Source organism: Podarcis liolepis (genome assembly GCF_965112155.1).
Source record: "Podarcis liolepis genome assembly, chromosome: 7".
Classification (NCBI taxonomy): Eukaryota; Metazoa; Chordata; class Lepidosauria; order Squamata; family Lacertidae; genus Podarcis; species Podarcis liolepis.
In genome coordinates, this window is record NC_139561.1 from 35,972,794 (window position 1) to 35,999,916 (window position 27,123).

At 43.9% G+C, this 27,123-nt stretch overlaps 1 protein-coding gene across 3 annotated transcripts in view; it reads right to left on the reverse strand.

The window, feature by feature from the left end:
• Positions 1–4,016: 4,016 nt before the first annotated feature.
• Positions 4,017–27,123, reverse strand: part of ZNF423 (zinc finger protein 423) — a 325,427-nt gene continuing 302,320 nt past the window's right edge. For all 3 annotated transcript variants that reach the window (XM_083513508.1, XM_083513507.1, XM_083513509.1), the window contains one exon: positions 4,017–4,724. In XM_083513508.1, coding sequence (XP_083369634.1) covers positions 4,695–4,724 — 30 coding nt within the window. In that variant the 3' untranslated portion in view covers positions 4,017–4,694. The remainder of the gene's footprint in view (positions 4,725–27,123) is intronic.

The following is a 27,123-nucleotide window of genomic DNA, read 5'->3' on the forward strand; positions in this document are numbered from 1 at the left end:
TCCAGTTCTTTATTGGTTACATAAAGCGAAGCTCCCTGAATGACTCTGCACCTTGGATCCTTGGCCCTCACCCCTTCCCAGTTGCCTCTTAGATTAGGAGTAGAACAAAAGTTAGATTGGGATCTATTGGTAAAGCTCTAGGAGATTTGCAGTAGGTCATCGAGGGTTTCTGACTTCCATCTGAGCAATAGCAACTGCTGGACAATAGTAAGAGGAAAAGGCATCACCTTCACCCCACAGAAAGCAAATAAAGTTGCTGAAACAATTATTGAGAAGTGGAGAATCAGGAGTAGATTTCATGTATGAAAAGACTATGAGAAAGTGAATTGCCGGGCTCAGCATATGCTCAGAGGTGCCCTGCTTCTTAAATCAGGTATGCACTGAGCCAGTATTTATAAAACTGCTGCTTTAATACTGTTAAAAATATTTGATAAAAATTATTTTTTTAAAAAAAAATCTAGGGTATGATCATGGTTGGAATACTGTGTACTGTTCTGGATACCTCATCTCAAAAAGGGTATTGTAGAGTTGGAAAAGGTTCAGAAAAGGGCAGCCTGTAACCAAGATGATCAAGGGGATAGAACAACTCCCCAGTGAAGAAAGGTTGTGGTGTTTGGGACTAGAACACAACGCAGAATGTATAAATTGAGTGGGTGCAACCAGCATTATTCAGGCTGACCAGATTGCACTGAAAATACAAGTTCTTGGGTGTTAGCCCTCAAAACAAGAGTTTATGACACTCTCATTGATCGTCATAGAACTACATGGACTGTAAAGCCAGCTGCTTTCACAGAGTTAACTCTTATAAGGAAGCTATTCATTGATTAGTTAGTTCAAGTAATATTTGGATTATTTGAACTTGGGTCAATTCTCTCAATTGATCTTGCAATTTATTTATTTTTGTTTGTTTCTAATAATACTTTCAACTATTTTCTATCACAAAGATAGGCGCAGCCAGCAATTCACAGATCCAAACGCTCTCTGTATTCCATTCGGTTTTGTCCAGCCTTTTATACTACATCAAGATTTGGTATTGACCCTCTTATAAATTTCACCATGGAAGTTATTTTCATTATGTGGTCAATGTCTCAGATTTTAATTAGCCACTGATGCATAGGTAGTGCTCACTTTCTCTGTTGAACAGGGTTGTGTGGGAATAGGTCACCTTCATCATGAATAGCTGAAACATAAAAATAACAGGAACTTCGGGTTTGAAGTGCAGCTTATTTTGTTTATTTATTGTGAAAGACCAATGGCAAAGGGAGGTATCACAAACCTGGAGCCAGCAAAGACTTTCACTGGTGTGCCTGGGCAGGGCCCAAGACTATGAGCTTTCCTCAAAAAGAAGAAAATCTTTAGTCCTCCTAGAAAGAAAGTTACGGGGAATATGTGCAGGCGATCTCTGTGAAATGAGAGTGTGGTGTGGCCACCTTGTATATTTTTCCTAGTACTGAGGTATACTCCCTGCTTCTTTTGACAGCAAAAAAATCTGTGTGTATGCACATAAAATCAGTATTGTGCGATCTCCATATAGTCAAGCCCAGCAGGGCATAGCTGACTTCCATGGCAAGCATAACGTTGATGAGGGTAGCTGTCTCCCTAATTTCCCATGGCAGCCATTTTGTGTTATGTGATGCCCCACCTCATAGCACTTGCTTTTGTGGCAGTACCCCCAACATTATCAACATCTGGAACGTGCCCACTGGTTCCAAAAAGGTTGGCGACCCCAGGGCTACAGGAAGACTCTAGTTCCAGATTACTATTGCAGTTAAGTCTTTGAGGTGGAGAACTTACTAAATCAGGAGAAATGAGAACTTAGGGCCTATCCATTTATTCCAATATGTGGCTTATCCTGTCTAATAGATTTGATAGGATTTGGGGAAGCGAGTGAGCAAGGAAGCAGTGAATTTACATGCCCAAGCTTTTCAGAGAAATATCCACTCAGCAGCAAGAGATGTGCTTAATGTAGTGGCGCCAAATGTTTCCATAAACATTGAATGACTGAAGCCAAAATATTGCTTACTGATGGGCTTACTATTAACAATGGTTTTGGCCTATATGAAGGGTCACTAGTGTCACGGCTAAAATGGCCGCTGTTTCTTTAATGCGAATAAAGCTGGGTCAGCATGACTCAGTGGTTTGCACCAGGTTGTATATATATATATAGTGAGAAATGTTAGTCTGAGACTGAGGCTGGTGTCTGGAGGTTGGGTTGCTTGGTTAGTGCTGGTGTGTATAGTTATTCAGTCGTGTTTTGCACAAGGACTTTTAAGAATAAAACTCTGCAAGGAATTCTCGTGGACTCTTTTATGCAGACAAGGGTCCGAGGACCAGGCTGAAGAGACAAAGGGAGGTCAGAACCCCTTCCTTCTTTTTTTGCTTTTTACAAACACTGACAACTAGATGTAACAGTGAACGTATGGTATGTCCCTCCTCCTAAAATAGATTTTGCTATCTTAAAGATTTTCCAAGTAGATCTCAGCTACAGCTAGTCCTAGGAGCCACAAATTCATGTGTTACCATCAGTACACATGGAGCAACATTATATGCTGGGAGAACGCTTGGAAACTGAGGTCTAGCTCAGAGGAGTTCGTTCTGATGGTTGCCTCCTAGTGAGAAGTGAGGTTGCTGGCAACTGGGCTGAGGGCCTTTTCAGTAGTGGCACCTGCCAGGTGGAACACTCTCCCATCAAATGTCAAAGAGATAAATAATTACACAACCTTCCATAGACATCTGAAGGCAGCTCTGTATTGGGAAGCTTTTAATGTGTGATGTTCTGTTGTGGTTGTGTATATTATGTTGGAAGCCACACACAGTGGCTGGGACAACCCAGTCAGATGGGCAGAGTACAAAAAATAAATTATTATTCTATTATTATTATTATTGCTATTATTATTATCACACAGGCCTTCAGAAATTAACGCCCGCTGTGTCCTGTAAAGAGTTGTCCATAGAATAAATAAAAGATGGATAGCTCAGAATTCACTCATAAACCCATTCTGTCCTATTCATGCATCAATCTTTGATGCACATTTTATCTCAAAATATGTATCGTCTCAGTGTGTGCATTTCTAAACTTGTATTATCCTAAACTATGAATTTTGGTGCACTTTTGAGCCATGAACTGTATTGCAAAATCGAAAAAATGAGAAATCCAAAGCACAATGAATTACTCTGTGGTCCATGCAGGAAGACCAAATGAAATTCTCTTCCATCCCTAGAAAGAGTGTATATGTCAGGATACACAGTGTTCCTGATTCATTAGTTAGATATTAACATTTAGAATGGGTTTCATGTACATCTAAAGCACATGACAGACTCCTATTGGAATTTGGATGGCAGGGGCTATTCCTACAAACCATTCCCATATACAGTGGTGCCTCGCAAGATGAAAAGAATCCGTTCTGTGATTCTCTTCGTCTAGCGGTTTTTTCCGTCTTGCAAAGCAAGCCCATTGAAGGATTAGCGCTTTTAGCGGCTTTTAGCGGCTTATCTGCTGATCGGATCAGCTGATAAGCAGCTTAGCGGCTTAGAAAAAAGGGGAGGAAGGGGGGGGAAACCAGCAGGAACTCGCAAGACATTGTCGTCTTGCGAAGCAAGCCCATAGGAAATTCGTTTTGCGAAGCACCTCCAAAACGGAAAACTCTTTCGTCTAGCGAGTTTTCCGTCTTGCGAGGCATTCATCTTGCGGGGCACCACTGTATAACACAAGGGATTAGAATCCCAGAGTTAGGTGTGCCAACTCTGCAAGATAATGAGTTTCCAGAGGCTTAAGTCATGTTCCACAGAATTGTATGACCAAAGAGCCAGGAGACCTTTTCTAATTCATCTTACCTGGCTTCCCTCATTACAAATTCTTATGGGCAAGAGATTAGCATAGACCTAACAGTCAGGGGTCCCTTTACCTTTTTAGGGTTAAGAGACATATCCCATCTGATAAGTTACATTGCATGCAGACATTTGCCTCCACCAAGCTTCACACACAGCAGCAGTACATGGACTTCAAGACTCCAACACTCATCCAATGTATTCCCTTTATTGAACTGTATTAGTTAAATGCAATCAGATTAAGTCACATTTATAAAGCAGACCATCCAGTTGCACTGAAACCGATGATATTCATTACATAGGGTATTTTTTTTTTAATCACTGTCCGGTGAACTGGCAAATCCAATCAAAGCATTAGTCTTCAATTGTTAAAAAAAAACAAAACCCAAAAAAGTGTAAAAAAAAATTCAGACAATAGCCAAGCCATCACATCACGACGCACAATTACCTAAAATCGCAATTAAAAAGCAGTTAAACGGGGGAGAAAAAACTAAAGGAAAGGGGAAGAGGGGGAAAAAAACCACTCCTAAAATCTTGGACTATCCGTATAATACAAGAAGCAACAAAGGGCAAGAGCATCAAAGCAGATTCCTATCTAGCAACTATAAATTCAGTCAGAAGCAGAAGCTTTAAAGTACACTAAGCTCAAGCAGGACAATAAAAAATACTGCGCATGGAATACTTTTAATCTCTTCCATTAATATTCATTTCCAGCTGCTTATAATAGCAGCGCCTCATGGCCAAATCATTAGAGTTTTACATCTGGGTTGCAAATGACACTTTGATTGGATGTAATGTTCAAATGGTCCTCCCCACTGAGCTTCCGTCAAGTCTTCTGCAGAGAGGTGTCCTGTAGTGCCAGGGGCTCACTGAGCGTGCTGGCTCAACGTGTGGTTCTGGAAAAAGATGGGGGAAAGGAGACATGCGTGAGGGGCAGAATAATAGAAAGCAAGCCCGTACCCTCCTACTCAGTCGCATTTATGCGGAACTCAACATAAAAGCTTTGCAATTATTACAGAACAAAATGCAATAAAGAGGAAGGGGGGGAGAGGGAAAGAGAGAGAAAGAGAGAATGCTCCTAAGTAACAGCTGCCAATGTGACACATTTGCTTTGTACTGATAGATCTGTTAATGCTGGCATGAACTTAAGGAAGAAAAAAAGGGGGGGGGAGAGAGAGAGGAAGAAAGAAACACACAACGAAATGGATTGCAGTTAGCCAAGTAGCACCGTGAGGATTTCGCTGCATTTAGGCAAAGTGGTAACGCTCTGCAAGGGGTGCCTGCCTTCTGGGACTTCCTTAACTGTAACAATTAAACAATATTCTCTGTTGCACAGGGACACACATACACACAGGCTGCTGCTGCCGACGCCGCCTTTGCCATATCTCCATTCGCTGTTCTCACTTGGTGCAGATAAGACAGTCTTGGCAGAAAGGGACGCCAGATTGCAACTCACAACACTTCGACAGTTGGAGAAATAACTTCGGCAAGAGAAGCGCACCAGTTGCTGCGCTCTGGCCCATCCTGAACTTGGCACGGGGAAGGTGCGCACAGGCCTCCCGAGCTTCATGGCATGACAGAGAGGGTCAGTGTGCCTCCCCTGTGGCACATCCAGCTACACCTGGCTCCTGCCATTAAGGAGTCCCAGGTGCACAGTAAAGGGAACTTGCACAGGGAACCCAAAGGGGCATTGAACGCTCCCAACCTTTACAAACAGGGTCGTAGCCAGCGATTGGGCTTTACTCAGAGCAGACCCACTGAACTTAATGGATCTAAGTTAGTCAGTAGCTCTACTCTGAGGCTGACTAGTGCTGTTGACAGTGGAGTATTCTGGCGGGTATCCATTTCATGGCAGAAAGGGGTTAACTGCGAGGGTGGAGGAAGGTGGTTGTGTTGTTCAGTGGTTCGAACTTGGTGAAAGGATGGCATTTACCACACACCTCTGCAATCAGCTTCCATCCCTTCATAAAGGGAGCTGCAACTTCCCCTCTAGGGAGACATTAGTGTTCAGACATCCTGTCTGTCATTTGCCAGCAGGCTAAATAAATCCTAATGCTGTGCAGTAGTTGCATATCCAATCTAATGCAAACGGAAGTCGTGTCTCAGAGTTACAAGCACCTCAGGGACGGCGTCTGGAATCTCCAGCTCCAAGAAGCACTGGAAAGATCTCCTGGCCACTCTCTCTCATCAAAACACTCTGCAACCAGGTCTACAACTCCTCCAAACACAGTTCTTTTCTCAAAGATCTGTTGAAAGACATGATCTCATGCTGATCTGGTGGCACAGAATGAGAGACCATTCAGTTCTCATTCTCCTGAAGGGGGATTCAATCTGAACCAATAATTTACAATTTTGCTTGCATGAGTGGAAGCTACTCCTGCAAACAGAAGATTGTGGTCCTGATTCAGAGAAAAAGAGTTATGCTTGCCTCCCACTGAACTCAAGCCAGTCACCACTAATTTGCCCATTCATTCTAAGAAGGATTTGTATGTGCTTTCATTCAAAGCTTCTGTGCCTTTTCACCTTTGCAACACAAAGGTCTGAATGTTTACTCCAAGGTTTCATGGCAGGTTGTTGGATTTCCTGATTATGTGCATTTGTGTGTTTAGGAATATGTTCCCTTATAAGGATGCATCCTAAATTAACTGATACAACAACCCTAAATGTTTGCCTTGCAATGCCTATCTGCAAAGCTGTCCAACTACTCTTTCACATCAGCATAACATCAGACAAACACACAAATATATTTAACTCTCCACAGATCATTCACTTCTTTCTAAGCAACTCAAAGTTATTCTCCGCACAGGAAACTCCTCCTGAATCCATTATTATTGAGATGACATCAGTCTAATGAAAATTGTCTGGTGACAACATCTAACTAATGGAGGATCCATTTGCAGGCCTTGTCTCTGGAGGTAGCGGCGACCCCATTTAAATACTGTACACTAAGTTGCTGAACTGTGCACTTCCCCAGAGTGACCACCAGGTGTCACAAGTGCCGTGGCATTTCTAAGTCGTATCAAAAGTTGTTAGCAGGCATTGTGGCCAGTGGGTTTCTTATGAAACTACACATAATAATGCTCATTCTTTTGCACACCACATGACAAAAGGTTAAAGGGGGGGGCAAGCATACAACACTGCTATGCAGAAGAATAGGTACAGCAATTTTTTTAAAAAAATTAAATGTAGAAGAGAAATCAGAGCTTCAAAACAGCAGGGCAATTCCACCAAGAACTGTATTGTAGGAGAAGGAGAAGGTGGCTGTTCATTTATTGCAGTTATGCATAATGGTGAGCATTTAGTTCAGGGCTGGGGAACCTGGTGCCTTTCAGATGTTGTTGGACTACAACTCCCATTAGCCCCAGCCAGCATGGCCAATGGTCAGCGGTGAAGGGGGTTATAGCCCAACAACATCTGGGATGGGGGGGTGAAGCTTTCCCAGCCTAGATAAAGACATTTAAAATGCTGCTGTTTCTCACTGGCACAGCTATTTCAAAACCTCTTTCGAGTTTATTAACGTTCTCATTTATTAAATGTATGCACCAGACTCTCCATAAAGGACGCTCAAAGCGGCTTAGGATAATAAGAACTACATAGCAACAAAGTATTTTTAAAAAATATATAAAAGAAAGAAAGCCACAATAAATAAAAGCAAGAGGCAATTAAAGGGCAGGGCAAGGATACAGGATGCGACCCAGAGTCTTGGTATGCCTTTGTTTTCCTTCTTTTCTGTAAAGGTTTTGCATTTTGTTGCATAAATGTTTTGTGTTTGGGGTTTTTTTAAAAAAGCTTTAAAAAATAAATAGTAGAGGAAGATAAAAGCATCAAAGAAGAAGAAGAGAAGGAAGAAGAAAACAGCCCCCTCTGTAAGTCAAAGACCTGTCTAAATAAGTAGGTTTTCACCTGCTGGCATTGGCTGACAAAGTCAGGGGCTAAACTGGCTTCCTTAGGAAGAGAGTTCCAGCCCTCTAAGCACTGCCAACATACCTTTCTTGTGTTCCTGCCAAACACACCTCTCCTAAAGCTCTTAAAACTTGGCTTGCAAGCTCTGTCAACAGCCTTGTAATAACACGGGGACTCAAGACGATCCTACTGGATCAGGCTGATGGCCCGTCTAGTCCAGCATCCTGTTCTCACAGTGGCTGGCAAGATGCCCTGAAAGGGGAAGCCGACAAGCTTGCCACTCTGCCCACCTACCATTTCTAGCAGTGGAGAGCTGCGGTCAGTCTGAGCAGGCAAACAGTCTCACCTGCTATAAAGCATCTTCCTATCTTGCTATGTCTAGGCTGCACATGAAAACACAATAACACTGTCAGTTTGGGCACATCCCTGGGAAACTGCAAATATTCTCAGGGCAGCAAAAGCAGTTCCTGGTCTGGGCTGTCCATCTGTGCAGACATTTCCTGCATGCACTCACATGGGCAAAACCATTGCTGTTCAAACTCATTCTCTAGTCAACTAATTTTTTTTTAAAAAAACCCACAACCAAGATTCCCTTTTGCCTTCACAACCCACCGCATGCACCTCATGTCCCAAGAAACCAGATCTCATCAGAAACGCAACAGCGCATGTTTCATGTTACTACACCTTCTTCTGACATATGCCTGCTTGCCTCAGTGCAGCCATGTTTCTTGTTGGCTGTAGATTTCAATTTCTTCGGACAGCCTAATACCAACTTTTCCCTCCTTTTTTCTTAAAAACAAATGCAAAAGATTTAGCATTCTCCAGTCGAAGCGAGGGCTGTTGGTGCTCAGCAGATCCATACTTATTTAGGCAGTATCATTTAAAAGATAATGCACAATCAGCACTAGCGGCAAGGCGTACGTTCCACAGGCCGAGAACATGATTTCCAACCTGTATGCCTGCCGCATTGATTACACCAGGCAGGTCAATAACAGAATGGTATGCGGCTCTAAATCTGATAATGAAGCTCTCCTTGTGAACCTTCTCTTCTCATACACGGGTTAATAATACCTTCTGCACACAGCTAATATAAAGAGCATGCTGTTTTCGTAAGCAAGAGGCTGGGCAAAGATGCAAGGCTGATTACGCTCAAATTTGACAGCAATTCACAAGCGGGGTGACTGTTCAGCTCCCTAACAACCCACGGCCTCAGCCGATTGTCATGCCACCCATCAGTCCCAGGGCCTCAGAGTAACATTTGCCATGAATAAAACTAGAGAGTCATGTAAATAATATTATTCTTGGGGAAGCCCTGTGGGTTGTATGGAGAGCTTTGCACAAATGGCCTTTCAGAATTCTGTCCCTTATTTGTTGGCAGGGATGTCTGGAGTTTGTGGGGGGTACCATATCATCAAATTTATCTATGGAGAAGAGAAGTTCTCCAACTGCTTCTCAGGGGTAAGCCATCTCCTGCTGCCACCCCCCCCCCAAAAAAAATAGTTGCCCCTCTACTGCTGCAACTTGGTGTTTCCATAATACAGTGGCACCTGTATTATGGAACCACCTTCTCTCTGAACTTAGGTGGGCATCCCAATTAATCACACTTAGGCACCTGAAATTTGTCCCCCATCGTGGTATGAATGACCACGTGCTCAGAAGGAGATGGGGCATGTAGTTTCCAGGGCACCTGGGGATCGGGTGCCTTGGGAAAATTACATTTCCCAAGGTCTCTGGGGCCTGAGTCACAACTGTTACAGTGCTTAAGCTGCCAGGGGAGTGCATTAGAATCCAAACCAGAGAATAACTTTAGATTAAATGACACTCAACTCACAATGCACCTGAACATTATAAGCGTATTCAAAGGCAGGTAATTGTGAATTCTGGCGACATGACTAGTGACCAGGTGGTATAGGTAGCCATTCACCTTTCCATATGATTACAAGGCACCACACGGTACATTTTAAAAATATTACTGGCTGGCTGAACCTCTTTCATTCATACCTGCAGGCTAAATAGCAGATTCAGACTAAGTGAACAGTACCTTGCAAAATGCATATGCCAGTCAATCACCCGGTGTGATTTACCTCCTTATGGAAGTTCAGAACATATGTTTGCGGTGAGCACACCACCTTCAAGAACAACTTTATTCTTGTTACTGAGCATATACTAAATGTATTTTTTAAAAAGGCATGTCTAAATGACACTCATCCTCTGCCTTCAGAACAGCAATAAAGGCAGTGAGTTTTAAGAGGACCAACAGAGAAGCATAGCAAGGCAACGCTGGCAAGCCGGAAGAGCCAAGTGGACGAGTAGGAGGCATGGGTGGGGGGCGGAAATGGAGCACAGCTAAAAAGCTGGCACTCGAGCTGGGAATCTTCCACCCTGCAATAACAATCTCTGCCAGCAATCCACAGGAGTACTACAGCAGGAGCAGGTGAAAAAAATTAAAATGCTACCGGGAGGGGAGCAATGGCGGTTTGAGACAGCAACACGTCCATTTGATGGTGTGCTCCACATCTGTTATGCATCTTCCGTGTGCCAGGTAGGGTCTACTGGTGAGAGCTGGAGATTTTGGAATCTAGGTGAAGGAACATGGACTCAGCCAAGGCTGTATTCACATGACCAAAGGCAGATACTTAGGGAAGGGGCACAGTTTGGTGGCAGAGCATCAGGTTCAATCCCTGGGATCTCCAGGTAGGGCTGGGAAAAGACTGCCATCTAAAACCCCAAAGAGCTCCTGCCAGTCAGTGTGGAAAACAATGAGCAGGATAGACTAAGGCAGCTTCCTATTTAGGTGGGCTTAGGGTGTGTCTCAGCTTTGTCCCTCTAGCCCAGTATTAGTTACTCCGGCTGACAAAAGCTAGAATCCCAGGCAGACATCTTCCCCACCCTCTGTTACCTGATAGACCATGGAACCTAAGGTTTCAACTGTGGTTTCCTAGCTCACGGCTAATATATGCCAGATATACCTTAAACAAACAAACCTGCATCCAGAACCTAAAGGAATCACCCCCCCATACTTTGCTTTTTGGGTGTTTCCTTAATTGCAAATGTTACCCATTACATTTTATTGTTTGTTTGATGCAATTAAGAACAAACCCATCACGAGGATCAAGATCTTTTGTGCTTTGGCTTTTCATGCGGATATTTTTCATTCGGAGGGGAAAGTACTTGCCTCAGCCAGCAGAGCTTATATTACGGGGGTCCTCCAGGGACCCCCCTGCCCCACTCCCAAGAGCCTTAGATTGGGACTGTGCTAATCCAAAGCTTGAGATGTGACAGGCAGCAACCGGCTTGCGGCAGGGAGGGGGCTGCGAATCAGAAAAGCCTGCAGGAAAGAAAGAAAAAGAAAACGGGGTGGGGGGGAGAGCTGAGAGCGCAGAATGACCACTCATGGCATTGTGCTGTCCCCCACCCCCTTTTCTCTGTCATAGAAGGAAATTGCGGGAGGGGGAAATCACCTTTGCACTGCTGGGCAGTTTGTATATATGCTTATTTTTAGAACGACCTGACAATTATCCAAGGGTCTAACACTAACAGATGGCCTGTCTTAAAGACTCATATGCTCGCTAGCATGCACTTCCGACAAAATGGTAAATGTACTCAAGAGCGTGCCATAAACAGCTTTCAATGAGTACTCCAAATCCAATTTAGTTAGCACACTTCATTAAAACCGATAGCGGGTAACCAGAGCTTCTCCTAAACCCAGGCATCAATTCCCAGCCCGGTTGTTCCAGGTAACGCGCAAGTGTGGTTCGTTATCTGTCTAGCTCTCAATTTCCCAAGAAATATGTGGCCTACCCTCATTTCCTTTCTCAGCTGCTAGGGAAAGGATGAATCCTAACCTATAGAGCAACACTTGGGGAAAAAGCAGGAGGGGGTCTTCTAGGAATGAGAGCTTGCAGCTTCTAGTTCTATTTGGAGGATCCCTTAAAGCTGAGGAGGATGAGAAGAGTTGGACTTGCCCACTGATGAATTGTGGATTCTTAACAGCAGCATCAAAAAGGAGGTCATTATCAAAAGTGAAGTGCAACACCCCACTAGATGCTATACAAGAAAACCCAGTCTTCACAAATGGCAAGAAAAGTGATGATTTGATCCTGATGCTCTAGATGAATGCAAAGCCTCTCTTTGCATAGCTCTCAAGCTCTCTCTATCCCCTTGCTTTAAAATCCACTGTTCCCATGAAGTCTTTGCCTCTACCTGTTAGTCCTCATACCTTACGAAATTAAGCCTTGGTTTGCGACACTGTTTTTTTCTGCATATTCCCCCCCCCCCCAGATACTTATGCTATGCTGTCTCTCCCTCTGTTGACATGTAGGGCCATAAACACCTTGAGGGCAAGGACATAGTTTCATACCTCTCTAAAAAGTACCACGTAGACTGATGGAACGATAATGAATACAGCAGCATCTTTATCATTACTATGGGGAAGGTTTTCAGCATCCCTGTGTACCAAGGCGACCAACCAAGCTGGTTTCAAATAATGATCCCAAATTACTCCCTCTAAAAGCAAGCTCAGGTGGCTAGTGCTGACACAAATGGAGCCACCAAGAAACAAGAAAGTAGGATCAGCTTGTTTGGGGGAACCCTGACGTTTGTAGAAACATGGAAATAAATAAAAGCTCTAATGGGACAATGCCCCTCCAAAAAAAAAAAAAAAAAAGAGCGCAGTGAACATGCTCAAAAACCATAGAATGCAGGGTGTTAGATTGAAATTAAGAAAAATGAAAAGTGGAGGGAGTGAGGTTCAAGAGGTTTAAAGTCCTGCAGGATGGGAGGACCTCTGGCTGGAACGATGAACAGCAGCATTTCTATTGAGAATACTCTGCAGCATCACATTGTTGCAGCAGGCTGCACTTATTCATGTACCAGAGTTAGACTGCCGGTGCAGTTCTCCTTAGTTTTCCTCCTCGAAGTATTTTGTGCAGCTCCAAATCTTGCTATTTTATCACTTCTTGTATATTATGTCAAACAAACTGTGAATTCTTTGTGCCAAAGCAACCCCCCCCCCGTGTGTGTTTATTTGCATATGTATTTCTTCAGTGAGAATAAAACTCGAAATATCCCAAACGCAGAATTCCCAAACATTTAAAATGTGGATTTATTGAAAGGGCATACATATATATATATCTGAAAAGAGGGCTATTGCTCTGAACAGATACACTGCTGGACTACAACTCCCATCATCCATGACCACTGGTCATGCTGATTAGGGCTAATGTAGTTCAAGAACTACATCTGAAGGGCATGATGTTGACCAAGGATACTTGGGCATTACTAAATGCCATACAGTGGTGCCTCTGGTTATGTACTTAATTTGTTCCGGAGGTCTGTTCTTAACCTGAAACTGTTCTTAACCTGAAGCACCACTTTAGCTAATGGGGCCTCCCACTGCCGCTGCGCCGCCGGAGCACGATTTCTGTTCTCATCCTGAAGCAAAGTTCTTAACCCGAGGTACTATTTCTGGGTTAGCGGAGTCTGTAACCTGAAGTGTATGTAACCTGAAGCGTATGTAACCCAAGGTACCACTGTACTAGCATCTGGAGGCTACACTTTACAAGGGAGTGATGTGATGGCAGATGATGCCACTATTTAGATTCCGCACATCACTTGACAAAACCACAAACCAAAATCATTACATAGATTCGCAATGTGGAATCTCCCTACTTTGACATTATTTGCATTTTCTTCAGAAGAAGCCAAATCCCTAAGCGGGGAGCTCAAATACATTATTTTTGGTATGGGTCCTATCAAACCCCTTTAAATGCTGCATCCATTCACAAGCAGGAAGCACAACATGCAGTACATGTGAATCTGACTTCACCACTTGATTGCAGCACCTGCAATCAAACAGCACATAATAGCCCTAGTCTACAACATCTGGAGGCCACTGTGTTGGCAGCTCTGCCTTAGTCGAAGATGGAATTTGAGCTTTAGGTTCAAAATACAAGCAATCCATCCATTGTTGGAAGCACACCATGCACTTAACGAAATAGGAGACAGGGAAATGAGCCATGGATGATTCACAGTATGGTGAACAGTGCTCTCAATTCCAGGCAGTGTCTGAGTGAAGCATGGAGTTGGGCTAGTTTATCTCATAATAATTATCTACCCACCCTTCACTCACCTTAAAGTGGACTACAACACTGAAACAAAATAGTAAAAAACAGTTTAAAACAGCTTTCAATCACAAAAATTAGGTGGGTCCTTAAAATATGTATCTCAAGTGTCAAAGGCCCGGGGAAAGAGGTATGTCTTCAGCATTCCTGGAAAGCTGTACAGTGAAGGCGGCAGACTCAGCTCTATGGGGAGTTTCACAACTTGGGGACTGCAACAGAAAATACCCTCTCCCAGGTCACCACCTCACCCCCGCGAGCTTCTGAGGGCAGTGGACCTCCTAAGAGGGCCCCCTTTGTCCATCTTAACACCCAAGAGGATCTTCAGGGAAGAAGACAGCCTTTCAGATATTTGGGGCCTATGTTTAAACTTTAAACAGTAACAAGAGCCCCTAAAATTGGGCCCAGACATGAACTAGCAACCAGTGCAGTTGTTTCAAAACGAAACCCCAGCCAGTAATCCGATGCACATTATTCCAGAGAAGCAACCAAATATACTTCACAGATCTATAGGAAAGCCCACTGAGAACACCTGACAGCCATGGCCTGCTTCAGAGGGTGGCAAGGCTGGGCATCTGCCAGGGCCCCAAGGCCAGTAGAGAGCCTGCCATCCATTCAGGACTACCATTTCCACTTTGGCACAGAGTATCTAAGACTGGAGGATGCAACTCAAGAAAATCCTCGATTTGCATGTTCCCCTCTCTTCTGGGCTCCCATGTCCAAGCCCCTCCCCCAAATCCTGGAGCCAGCACTGCTGGTAGCTGAAGCACCCAACATGTTTGGTCAAATGACAGGGTCCATGGGCCTCAGAGGGCCCACTACAGCTGCCAGCCTGCTACAGTTGCCAGTGCTTTTCTTCACAGCACTGGACTGTGAGAGCACTTGGTGGTGGGTGCTGTGCTGCTTCCAGTCCTGCCATCCAGTCCTTCTGCAACCAACTGCTGCCCGTCCCCTCTGCCTCCTCTGCAGGGCTGGGAGAGGCACTGAAATATACCTTGTTTGGGGTCCCCTCAAGCCTGGTGCTTCCCTGAGTAAACCTTACGTTTGGGGTGGGTGAAGAGTAATTGTTCTCCAGGAAATACTGTTTAGAAAGGCAGTATTTCAGGAAACATTTCTCTCTCTCTCTCTTTTTAAGAATAAATTCCCCATGTCATTCTGTCTCTCGTTGTCCATGTTCCACAGTCACAGTGCTGTGATAACAGAATTAAGCGATGAGCTGACACTGGTTAGAATATGCTCCAGTTCAGTCTGCTCAGAGCTCATTAGTTTGATGTTCTTCCATAGCCATGGAATGCAGGAAAGGGGCAGGGGCAGGTGTGGCCGGTCTTGTCACCTGCTTCCTGACAAACAGCTGTTCAGTGGGCTCTCAGCTGCATCGCGGGAGACAGGTGTACGCACAGTGCTGATGTCATCATGATGCCTCCCTGGCAAGGGGAGAAAGAGAGAACACTATTGGCTGGAGAAGATGGGAAGAGTGCAGTTGATTGGAGGAAAAGACCCTGGAGTTCTATTTTCAATGTGTTGCTTGGTATTTATAGGGATAACAGACCTGGAATTATGAGCAGTGCCAGGGGTTCTGGAGCCTGAAGAAGGACCTGTATGGTTCAAAACGTGGAAGGCTTAAGAACTCTTAAAAGGGACTCAAAGACTTCAGAGCATGCTCAGTCCCTGGTAGCTGGCTAGGCTCTATCTGCAGGTGCAGCAAGTGTGTGTGATACCAGTCTCTGCAACTGGATGGTAGTACAAAGCCACTGGACTGATCAGGTGTACTTTAAATAACAGGAGCCTGACTTTCAGCTTGGTCAATCCAGCAGCTGATTCTTGTTGTGCAATCAGTTGCACAATCATCTGCAGTAAGGTATTTGTGTTTTCCACTGCACAACAATGTTCTGACTGCGCAACAAGGATACCACTAAGTGACTTTAATATTAAATACAACCCTTAGTTCTAGTTCTAGGTCCTGTTACTGAACTTGGGGACTAGATTAAGGCACTGCCTTCAACAGCCCTGACCAACGACAAGATAGCTTAGCTCCAGCAATCCAAAATTGGTAATGCCATTGATATCAATGGCCAAACATAAGGTATTTCACTGTTGGATGGACACCCTTGACCTCAGCCCATATATATTTGTGTTCTATGATGTACGTATGGCTCTTGTGCATGTGTTTCAATCGTGGGGTTAGCAAATTCACACCTACGAAGAAGTGTGCACTGTGTCCTCCAGTGAAACGAATGAAAAAACTGAATTTGTGCACAATTTGTGAGCTCTAACACCTAGAACAAATGCCTGTGCTAAGCTGATGTCTTTAAAGTCCAGGCACGGCTACCCATTTCTCTTTACTGTCCCTTTGAACCCCAGGATGAGTTATCAGGAAAGAATCCAAGTCAATCTCTTCCTAGTACATAGCTGGAGCAGGCATTGTCTCAGAGACACCTTTAAGAATCACATTACAAGGACTGCGTGCTCCCTATTTTTTATTTTTTTAAAAAGCCCCACTGGATAAAATGCAATTGTGAAGAAAGGTAAAGCAAAACTCTAGGGAAAATTTCCTTAACACAGCACTTCGGAAATAAATAAAAAAAGCATGAGAGAATACATTATTAAGAGATAAAGAGAAGTTCTCTGTTAGAAAGAGGGGGGGGATATATGTAAACACACCATGATTCACTCAGGCACCTATTGAAACAAGGCAACTAATAATACCCTGTCTCGAGAGAAGGTGGGCTCCAGAGAATTTTTCTCGCAAAGGTAGATACATCACCCTGTCTCCAGTTTGTACTTTTGGGTACCCCATGCTGAAGATCAAAATAAACTCAAGAATGAACCTTGCATCCCCTGCCCGACAGCCTCAAAATGCAAAAGGAGAAAATGAACCAAAATTAAATTACTATTGTCAGAAGCACACGACAATGGAATATTTTTAGAAATCTTTAGCACTTGTGTCATTCTTTCCCCCCACCCTCAAATCATTTCCATCTGACTGCGTAATGGATTTTTTTGTTTATCTGGAGTGGAGAAGGAAGACAGACAATGGAGGATCCCAGCGCACAGGCTGGTTCTGTTGACAATAGTTGCCCTTTTAACCTCAACTTGGACAGTCCACAATCTTCTTGGGGAGTTGCCAATGTGCCTGCTTCCTTGCCCTGGTCTGAAGTTCTCAAGAATGGCTTCACGCACAAAAGAGCTGGCTTCTGATCTCGGATCCACTGGCATGCACCGCTGAACACATTGTAATAATTTGCATCCATCCCAACACAGACTGATGTTCAGCTGCTTAACTGTGAGATGGCAACTGGGTGGGATTTGGACAAGATAAGAAATCGCCCTTCCCCAAACTATTATCAGCCTTGAATTTAATGTTGGGATGTAATAGCTGCAGAGAACATTTAAATGATAGCCAAATCCTGTCATTTTAGGACTAAACAGCCCCTTCCCACAAGTCAAAATAAAAAAATTCCTTCCAGTAGCACCTTAAAGACCAACTAAGTTAGTTCTTGGTATGAGCTTTCGTGTGCATGCACACTTCCTCAGATACACTGAAACAGAAGTTGCCAGATCCTTCTATATAGTGAGGATCCTTCTATATCCCACAAGGTAATGGTAATGCCAATAGTAGCTACACTCCTAAGAAAAGCAGAGTGGACCTGTCTACTTTGAATTTAGAAGGTTCACAGTGAGGGCATCCTGCATGTTTCCCCCCAGAAATAAATTCCACTGTACTCAACTCTTATGTAAGTTTGGCTAGGACTGCAGACTGAGATGCATACCTGTTCGGTTCTTAGTCTTCTTGTACTCCAATGGTCTTTCTTTCCTTCCACTCACGACTTTCATGAGCCCCTGCCCACCTTTCCAGGACAAAGTCGAAAAATTCCAAGCCAGTGTTGATGTTTTTTCTCCACTTAGAAGGCTAATCTAACACAACTCAGATGATTTTAAAAGAGGATTAGACAAAATCTGTGGAATTTAATAAGACTATCAATGGCCACTAGCCATGACAGCTATGCTCCACCATAACTGTCGGGGGACAGTATGCCCTCTGAATGCCAGCTGCCAGGGATCTCAAGTAAGGAGAGTGCTGTGCGGAGCAAGCATGCCACAGGCATCTGGATGTTGGGCTAGATGGGCCATTGGACCAATCCTGCAGCATCTTATGTTCTTACGAAAATAAACCACCTCTGAAGTATTCTGTTAAGGGGGGACTATTTCCCTCTAAACCTTGTTAGTGACTGCGCTTGCAGTTAAAACGTAACAGGAGTTGCCAATGTGGTGCATTTCAGGTATTTAATGGGCTACAACCTTAATCAGTCACAGCCAGCATGGCCAAGGATCACGATGATGGGAGTTGTAGTTCCACAACATCTGGAGGGCACTATGCTGGCTACCCCTAGCAAAGGGAGAGGCAACTGAGGCACATGGAAGTAAATATACCCCATATTTGCACCATACCGTTTGGGTTCAGGGCTAGATGAACAGCATCCTTCTCATCTAGCCTTGCCCTACAGCAGTCAGTGCTGCAGGATAACTGCATTTTTGCATTGAGAGTGCTGAGATCCTGGGGTTAGTGAACAGAAAGCTACTACTAGCCCCATAACTCAGCTATAATGTGCTGCGTGATGGGAGAACTTCCTAACTATAATCCTCTGTGTGATTCCTCACAGACCTCAAAATTTACAGTTCTAAAAGCAAGCATTACATGGAACCTTAATTCCACAAAAAGCCAGAAACATTATGGTGTATTTGCACATTCAGTTACAACTTCTGCAGTCCAGGGTTGCATTGATGTGCAAACATCTGACGATCAACCTGACTCCAAGGTTTCAGTGGGATGTTCTCACACACAACACAATTGGATGCACATTTCTAAATAAAGTGAATCATGTACTTATACTGAAAACATGCACCTTTAAGGGAGTAGCAAGATGAAATTAAAAAGTCCCATTGCTCTGTAAAGATGAACAGGTTAACCACCTTCCATATGAATGCCACTTCAAATAAAGCCCATAGTGGGCAAGATGACATTCAATATATAGAAACTTGCAGTGAGATATAGTGAAAAATAACCAGAAAATAATGAGCAAGGGAAGGCAAAGAACATGCCTGCATAGCCGGAATATGAACCATTAATACAAAACATAATCTAGATACAATCTGCATTTTTCTGGCGCATCAGAGCATGAATACATAACAACTGCTCTAGCACCAAATGGGGGACAATGACTTTTTGCAGCAAAGCACCCCTAATCCTTATTTAAGCCATGAGATACGGTGTCACATTGGTTAATTAATCTGAATTCTGCAGCTTCCCGTTCCATCTGTCCCTTGAATTTGGGCCAGCGTTTTCCGCTTGCAAGGCCGCCGTAACTTCATTACAATGGCAGATGAGCATCGTATCTTTGCTATGTTGCACGCTGCAGCTGTTACCATGTCCCCCAGTATGCAAGTCCCAGGGCCAATTCACAAGCCTTTATTGTTTCTTCCTATTTATGGGTGGTGCACAGTTGCTGCAAGCTGACCATTACAGCGCCATAAAGCAGACTCCTGACTGTTTCGACACGTATCAAAGCTCATGAAAGGTTTAGCCAAGGCAAATGTAGCTCAGACCTGGGCTAGTATCAGCCATACCAAGCAGCAACTACTTCAGGCAGGCAACGTGCCTAGCCATGATAGTTGTATGATACCTCCAGTTTCAGAGGGAGTATTCCTCTGAATTCTAAATGCAGGGCGGCAGCAGTAGAGAAGGGCTGCTGCCTTCAAGTTCCCTTTGAGGGTTTTCTAAAGGCATCTGATTGGCTGTTGTGAGAAAGAGGATGCAGCACTAGATGAACCTTTGGTCTGATCCTGCAGGGTACTTCTCACATCTCCCTTCAAGAAGCAGATTAGCGTTCATCTCCCGTGTTGTACGGCTTAATCAAATAATGCTGTTTTCTACTGAACATTTGTTAACCCACTTTGATGTAAGGCAGTGGTTCCCAATTAGCTAAATACTGCAGACCCCCTGTTTTTCAAAAGCCAAGCCATGGACCCCCTACTTTTGAAAATTTTGGTAACCTATTGGGAACCACTGATGTAAGGGAAACCAAGACGTTGGAGCAGGATCAACCTGGGCTCATGGTTGAGTTCACTCTGGACCAACCACAAGTTGTAACCAAGGTTCATTCTATGGCTTATGGGCTATGGTTTGTTCAGGGAAAGCTAAACCATGAGCTCGGGTCTGGTTTACAGCATAAGCCTAAATAAGGATGAAGGAGGAGCACCGTGGACACTATCTCCACTTGCATTCACGCTAAGCCATAGTTTGGTTTAGCACAACGTGTGAACCAGGCCAATGTGTACAAGGGCACTTTTGTGTTATTACTAAGTGATCAAATGACCCTCCATAAATAATATTAGGTCACATTATAATTGATAATCTCACACGAATTCTTCATGAGCTTGTGCAATCTATGTTTCCAAGTAGAAACATACAGAGTAGGGTGGGATTTTTTCCTCCATTAAAAAAAAGGGCCTCCTCTTTTATTTTTGAACTATGCCCCTTTCTTTTGTTCTGCCTGACCCTAGCCAAATCCTCATTCCTGGACTCGAGAGGCCTCTGGCGGCTGCTACTACCATCCATCCAAACAAGGGCACAGAAGGGTCTTCTCTGAGACCAGCGTGGGCTTCCTTTAATCACATCTGCTGTTGAGGAAAGCCATGCCAAGGAGATGCTACCACTGCAGCCTTGCTTTGAGAGCCTAATATTGTGGGATGCAGAGGACCCTTTGCTGCAGCTGCGTCTTGACAGCCTAGGAAGAAGGAGCCTGGTATACAAATTCTGGCTGTCACACTGAAGTGATAGGAAATAAACTGTGCCAGCTTTGAGCCAGCATATTTGTGCAGGGGACACAAATACACACATCAAAATCCACCTTTTCCCTTTCCTTGAAACAGAATGCCCTTTCATGGCAAATCCTCTCTGTAGCAACAAAGCTTCAAGAAGTGATCGCACAAACACATACACACACATTTACAACTTCTTAATTAGCATTTTGCACATTTCTGTGACCAGGTACACACTAAACTCCCGCATTTATTATTTGCATGGAAAAGGAAGCAATAAAGTGTTGATTAAATGAGATGGTGAAGCCTGCCTAAGTGATACTGAGAATGGAATTTATTTTTTATTTTGCAATGGCAGGTCGAACAAAAGAGCCATTCTGATCAGAACAGCTATTCTGTTTAAAAGATGATCTCCTCTGCTTTCTATGTTGCTTTGGCATTCGGAAGTGATGTCTCAGAGACAACGGAAAAGGGTCCTTGACAATGCCATGTTCCTAAGTGCTGTTCTGAGTTCGCTCAGTTAGCATGGCACGTTCAAGGCCAAAGTAATGAGGACATCAGCAGACTCATTTCTTCAAACTCAAGTATGCTCCAATTACATATGAAGAGGGGAAGATCTGAGTTATATTAAAAAAAGTAAATGGGGTGCTAATGCCTCTTCCTATGCCCTCATTTCTCCTTGACCAATCTCAGATAATGGAAATAAGCTTTGCTGGGAGACGAGTGCCTGGAAAGTGGAATGAAAAAGTCAGGCAGCTTTGTGGCCCTTCTGAAGCAGCGTATCTGGGTTAAAAGCAAACAGATCTGCAGACATGACATCCAGATGGGCTCTCAGAATGTTCTGATTTTCATTTCACTGGGCTGTATCCAACTAACTCCTACTCAGAGAAGACCCACTGAAATTAATGGACCTAAGTTAGTCAGGACCATTAATTTCAATTAGTCTGATTTGAGCAAGACTGACACTGGATATAACATGCCGTGACTGCTGATGAACCCCTGATGTGTTACTGTGATTTCTGGGAGACAGGTTCAAGTATACTTCCAGTTCACACAGAAGGCTTCTCTGGGTATCTTGAACCTCCCTCCCCCATCACCATACATGCGAACAGAGAACACTCTCTAAAATGCAGTCCTCATGCTGCCTTTTTTGGTTCACAGTGCAGAGGGACATCCAAGGCGGCGATCAAGTTGTCATTCAGGGATGCTTGTCCACTCCTGCCAATTTTCAAATAACCAAGTGGTTCAGGAAAATTACCCAAGATCCTCCAATTCACTTCTACTCTGTGGTCTATGAAGGAATTTCTCCTGCAAATTCCAAAGCTCTCAGAAGCTTACTCTGCAGTAACTCAGAGCAGAGCCTTTAGTATGGCTGCTCCTGTTCTGTGGAATAGCATCCTGTCAAATTACAACAGGTGCCTACTATCTGCACTTTCCAGAAACAACCAAAGATAAATTTGCTCCAACAAGCTTTCCCAGTTAGAAAAATGGGTCTTTGCCATAAGTGTCTGCTTCTTTGGGTTTCAATTTTGTTTTAAATGCATACGTAACTTTTGTGTTTTTAACTGTTTTTAACCATCTTATTTGTAAATAACCTTGAGGTGATTGTTTAGAATTGGAGTAATAAACCAGTGGTGATGGTGGTGATGATGATGATGATGATGATGATAGCTGCTGTTGTAAAATAGAACATGATCAGCCATTACCAATCACTGTCTCCCTTCGCAACAGACAATTATTCCAATACCAGGAGCCAGACAAGAATGTGATAAACTTAAAACTGGTTCATCATCCAGATTAAAAATAAAGATGTGTTCTCACCCTGAAGAACTGTGAGATGAGAGTTACAAGGTATTCAGGTTGTGGATTAACAAACCAGAAATAAAGAAGTTTTGATTTGTGTGCATCCCACATCTTTTTCCCTGCAAAGAGTCTAACGCTAATGATTTATTTCTCTTAATGCAAATTTCAGGCTTGAATGCAAGTAACTGCAATTTGAAAATACCAAATGCTGGTGCCTGCTCATTATTTGAGGGTGACAGCAACTTGAAAAAGCATGTTGCTGCTGCATTAATCCGAAATGATTCCATCAAGGGAGTCAAATGGTGAGGGATGGTGGAGAGAGCAGGATGCAAATATCCAGCAAGATACATCATACACAAAGTTAAAAATATATGGGCACTGAAAATGATTCCTCAACAGTCCCACAGGGATTTAATCACTACGGAGATGTGGATTTGGGGTTTTGTTCCCGCAGGATCATGGAGGGAAGTATTCTTGAACAACCTTCGTGAGCCTGGCACCCTCCAAATTACAGCTACAACTCTCAATCACCCACTACCATTGACCATGTTGGCACAGCATTCAGTTGGGGAAGGCTGTTGCAAGAGTCCTAGTCCACAGCCATTATCTCTTCAACTTGCCTACGTTAAATAAAATCGGAGCAGGAGAGTAATTCAGCCTAAAGGCAAGTGAAGAAAATCTGGTGTTAACACAGCTGTCTGCTCTTGGTAACCAGCCACAGAAACATGCCAATGTACTAAAACAGAACAAAAGGCCACATTGTCTTCCACTTGTAATAAGGGCTGATTTGCACATCACGGCTCTGGTCAGGGACTGAAGTTCAACAGGAACTCCTTTCTGATCCTATCAAGAACTGAAGGGGCAAACACCATGTTGCCAATTGACTCGTTCCTGTGGGAGCTAGAGACACAGTCTAGGCATCCCTGAGCTAGACGGTTCAGCTAAAGTCGAAGGCAGTTTCACCTTCAGTTGCTCCCTCTGACTTGGGATCCTGACATGGCTGGCTCCAGGTCTGGGGGGTCCCTGGGAAGGGTGTCCTTTGGCGAGCCCCCTTCTCCCTTGGCAAGCTATGGTATACATAACTGGTGGTAGCAGCAACAGCACAGAGCAACTGCAAAAACCCGCCGAGCTTAAAGCAGCCCAAAGCTTTACCGCTTTTTCAATAGCTGAGTGTACTGAAAACACCAGTTTGTGTTTCTCCCCTTGAATGGCCGCTTCCCTCCCTCCCCCCCCCCCAAAAAAAAAACTAAATAGCAGAACACGCCTTTTCCCTTTAAAGGTCAATCTCAGCTCTTTTAAAGAACAAATAGCAAGTCAGCAAGTCAGAGGGACCAAAACTCCAACCATCTAAATGCTCTGTGTAATGGCTTTGAACAAAGGTTGCTTCAGGTTTGTCTTTCTTTGCTTTCCTTTTTTCTTTTCAAAAGGGGTTGTAGTATAGCTGCTGGCACAAACAGAATGAGATGTTGGAGAGTACATCTCTCTCTTTTCTGTGGACAAGAAATTCACTAAAATAGATGAATAATGAATGTGGCCAGGGATCTCAACAGCTACGACGGCTAGTTCTGCAAGATGCTGGGAAAAGAAACACAGAACACTCCATATTTTTGCTACTGATGATTCCTTGTTCTTGCACAACAATAGATATCTATGTTAGAATTGCCACACATCTGGATTTTCCCCGGACATATCCAGAATACTGCAGTCAGCAGCAGTGTCCAGTCGGAAATCGGGGAAATGTCTGGGAAAATCCAGACCTATGGCAGCCCATGTTGGCAGTGCCGTTTTCCATTAAAATAGCTCAAAAACGACATATATTTTTTTTGTGATTTTGCCCAAAAAGCTCAACAGCATTTCTGGCCGGATTTTCACTGTTTGAAATATAGCAACCCTATCTATGTGAATGCGTGCCTGTCTATATATCCAAAACAGTTTTCTGCGGCACAGACAATCTTGAGTTCCAGCTCTCCAAAAGTGCCGGCAAACAGCATAAAGATAAGTTACGAAGACATACCTAATTTGCTGTGATGAATTGCATGCATGCTTCAGTGATCAAAACTGCAGCTGAGACCTATTATATTTAATGATCTAGACGGTTCCTGTGAAAACACTCAGGCACAGATTGTTATGTCTGGACAAGCAGCCTAGTTTTGCTCTGGTAGTAGCAAATGAAGAGAGTGGGGTGGCAGTGCCGCAGCTTTCGTGAGCTGCTCTAGCCGTAATGGTGGAACGAGGTGGGACTCCTTCCCTTTTTGTCTACACTTCAGCTCCTTTAGAGAATATAGGAGATGTCCTTATACTAGGTCAAGGCTTTGCATCCATCTAGACTAGTGCATTCTTACTGTGACTGGCAGCTGCTCCCCAGGGCCTCAGGCAGGGGTCTTTCACATTATCCACTACCTGATCCTTTTAACTGGAGATGCCAGTCATTGAACCTAGGACATTCTGCATACAAAGCATACGTTCCACTGCTGAGATACAGTGCTGTACCTTTGACGCAAGGCTCCATTTTCTTTAAAAACTGAAAGAGAGTTTCTTTGGAATAGTGTGGGGCTTCCAGGCAAATATTTCCTTCAAATATATACAGAGACAGAGTGAATAATGGGAAGCTGAAATATTAGGCTGATGGAGCGGTTCCTGTATAAGGTATTTAACAACAATCTTAGCCCGACTGCACTGCCAATTAGTTTCCGGGACCAATTCAAAGAGCTGCTTTTGACCTCTAAAGCCTTAAATGCTCAGGACTGCAATACTTCAAGGTCCACCTCTCCCCATATGAACCAACCCAGATGCTGCAACCATCATCTGAGGCCCTTCTTTGTGTGCCTCCCTTGCGAGAGGCCTGGCAGCATGAGAACGGCCTTTTCTGTGATGGCTCCCTGCTTGTGGAATGCTCTCCCTAGGGAGGCTCACCTGGCACCTTCATTATACAGCTTCAGGTACCAGGCAAAAACTCTTCTGCCAGACCTTTGGCTAATTAAACAATCCATGGCCTTTTAAATGGGAGTTGTTTGTTATTACAGTATGCGTTTGGGGGGTTTTATATTGTAAACCGCCATGTGATCTTCGGATGGAGGAGTAGTAGTAGTAGTAGTAGTAATCTTTGCAAAACAAAGATACTGCAAAACTTCCAAAACTAATAATAAAAACCAATATTTAGTAATTTCAAGTATTCAAGCGATTCACATGCATGGGCTGCATTCGCACAAACAAGTGCCAGTTTAATAAGCCAAGATATGCATGAACTCCGTGTACCTGCATGCAGCCTCTTTGCTCCTGCTTTTTCCTTTTCATGAGCTGAGAAACAAACCAGGAAGCAGCAAGCTAGGCATAAGGTAAAGGTAAAGGGACCCCTGACCATTAGGTCCAGTCGTGACTGACTCTGGGGTTGCGGCGCTCTTCTTGCTTTATTGGCCGAGGGAGCCGGCGTACAGGTCATGTGGGCAGCATGACTAAGCCACTTCTGGCAAACCAGAGCAGCGCACGGAAACGCAGTTTACCTTCCCACTGGAGTGGTACCTATTTATCTACTTGCACTTTGATGTGCTTTCGAACTGCTAGGTTGGCAGGAGCAGGGACCGAGCAACGGGAGCTCACCCCATCGCGGGGATTCGAACCGCCAACCTTCTGATCAGCAAGTCCTAGGCTCTGTGGTTTAACCCACAGTGCCACCCGCATCCCCGAGCCATAGCTTCCCATTATATCCAAAGAAGGCCTGGTTTAAAGCCGGCTTCCAGAACCGGTTTTTTTGAGGGGGGGGGGAGTCACTAACCATAGTTCCTGGTGCAGGTGTAGCAGGAAACTATGGTTAACTGTAGCTTCCTGGTTTGTTTATTTACTCATGCAAAAGGAGGACAGATAGAAAGAGGTGGGTGGGAGGGTGTATGAAACATGCACATATCCCAGCTTATTAAGCCAAGATTGCAGTGTGGCTAATAGCTCCACCATCTTTACAAAACCCCTGTCAGACATGTCTGTCTCATTGACCCCACAGTACAGGTGTTGGGGGAGGATGCTGAAACCACAGCAAATTTCCTTAAGGCATGAAATCATGCCTAAGATAAGATTTAATTCGGGCATGACTCAAGTCACTATTTCTCAAAATTTTAGCCATTATGCCACACCAGCCTTCCTTCCTGCTTTGAAAAGCGATTTCCTGATTTTGCCTATGTCTCTTTTCATGAATGCTTCCTAAACAATGTTATTTGGCACTGGAGGTAAATTTGGCAAAGATCTGGAACTGACCATCTGCCACACAGCTCAGCTCAGCTTCACAAGCCAAGTGGATGCATGGAAAATTGTTTCAAAGTGCCTCCAGGACATCTTCCCTTAATGCACCTTTGCAGAACCTGAGATGTCAGATCAAAGCAATTTCAACTCCTTTGAGGTTTATTTAAGATACGTTTTGCAAAACCTGAGTCAGTAATAGCTCAAGGCAAAGACCTTGCAAGTGGATCTCAAAGGAGAATTTACTATCAGAATAAAGAGAGATCTGCAAGGCTGATCATCTTAATGGTTTCCTTTGATCATAAATTTAAGAATGTTATTTAAAAGAATGCAAATATTCAAAACATCTATATTGGTTTTTTATTCGTTAAAAATCAGAGGTCAAATAGTGGGGACTTTTAAGGTCAATTGAAGGACCCCAAAA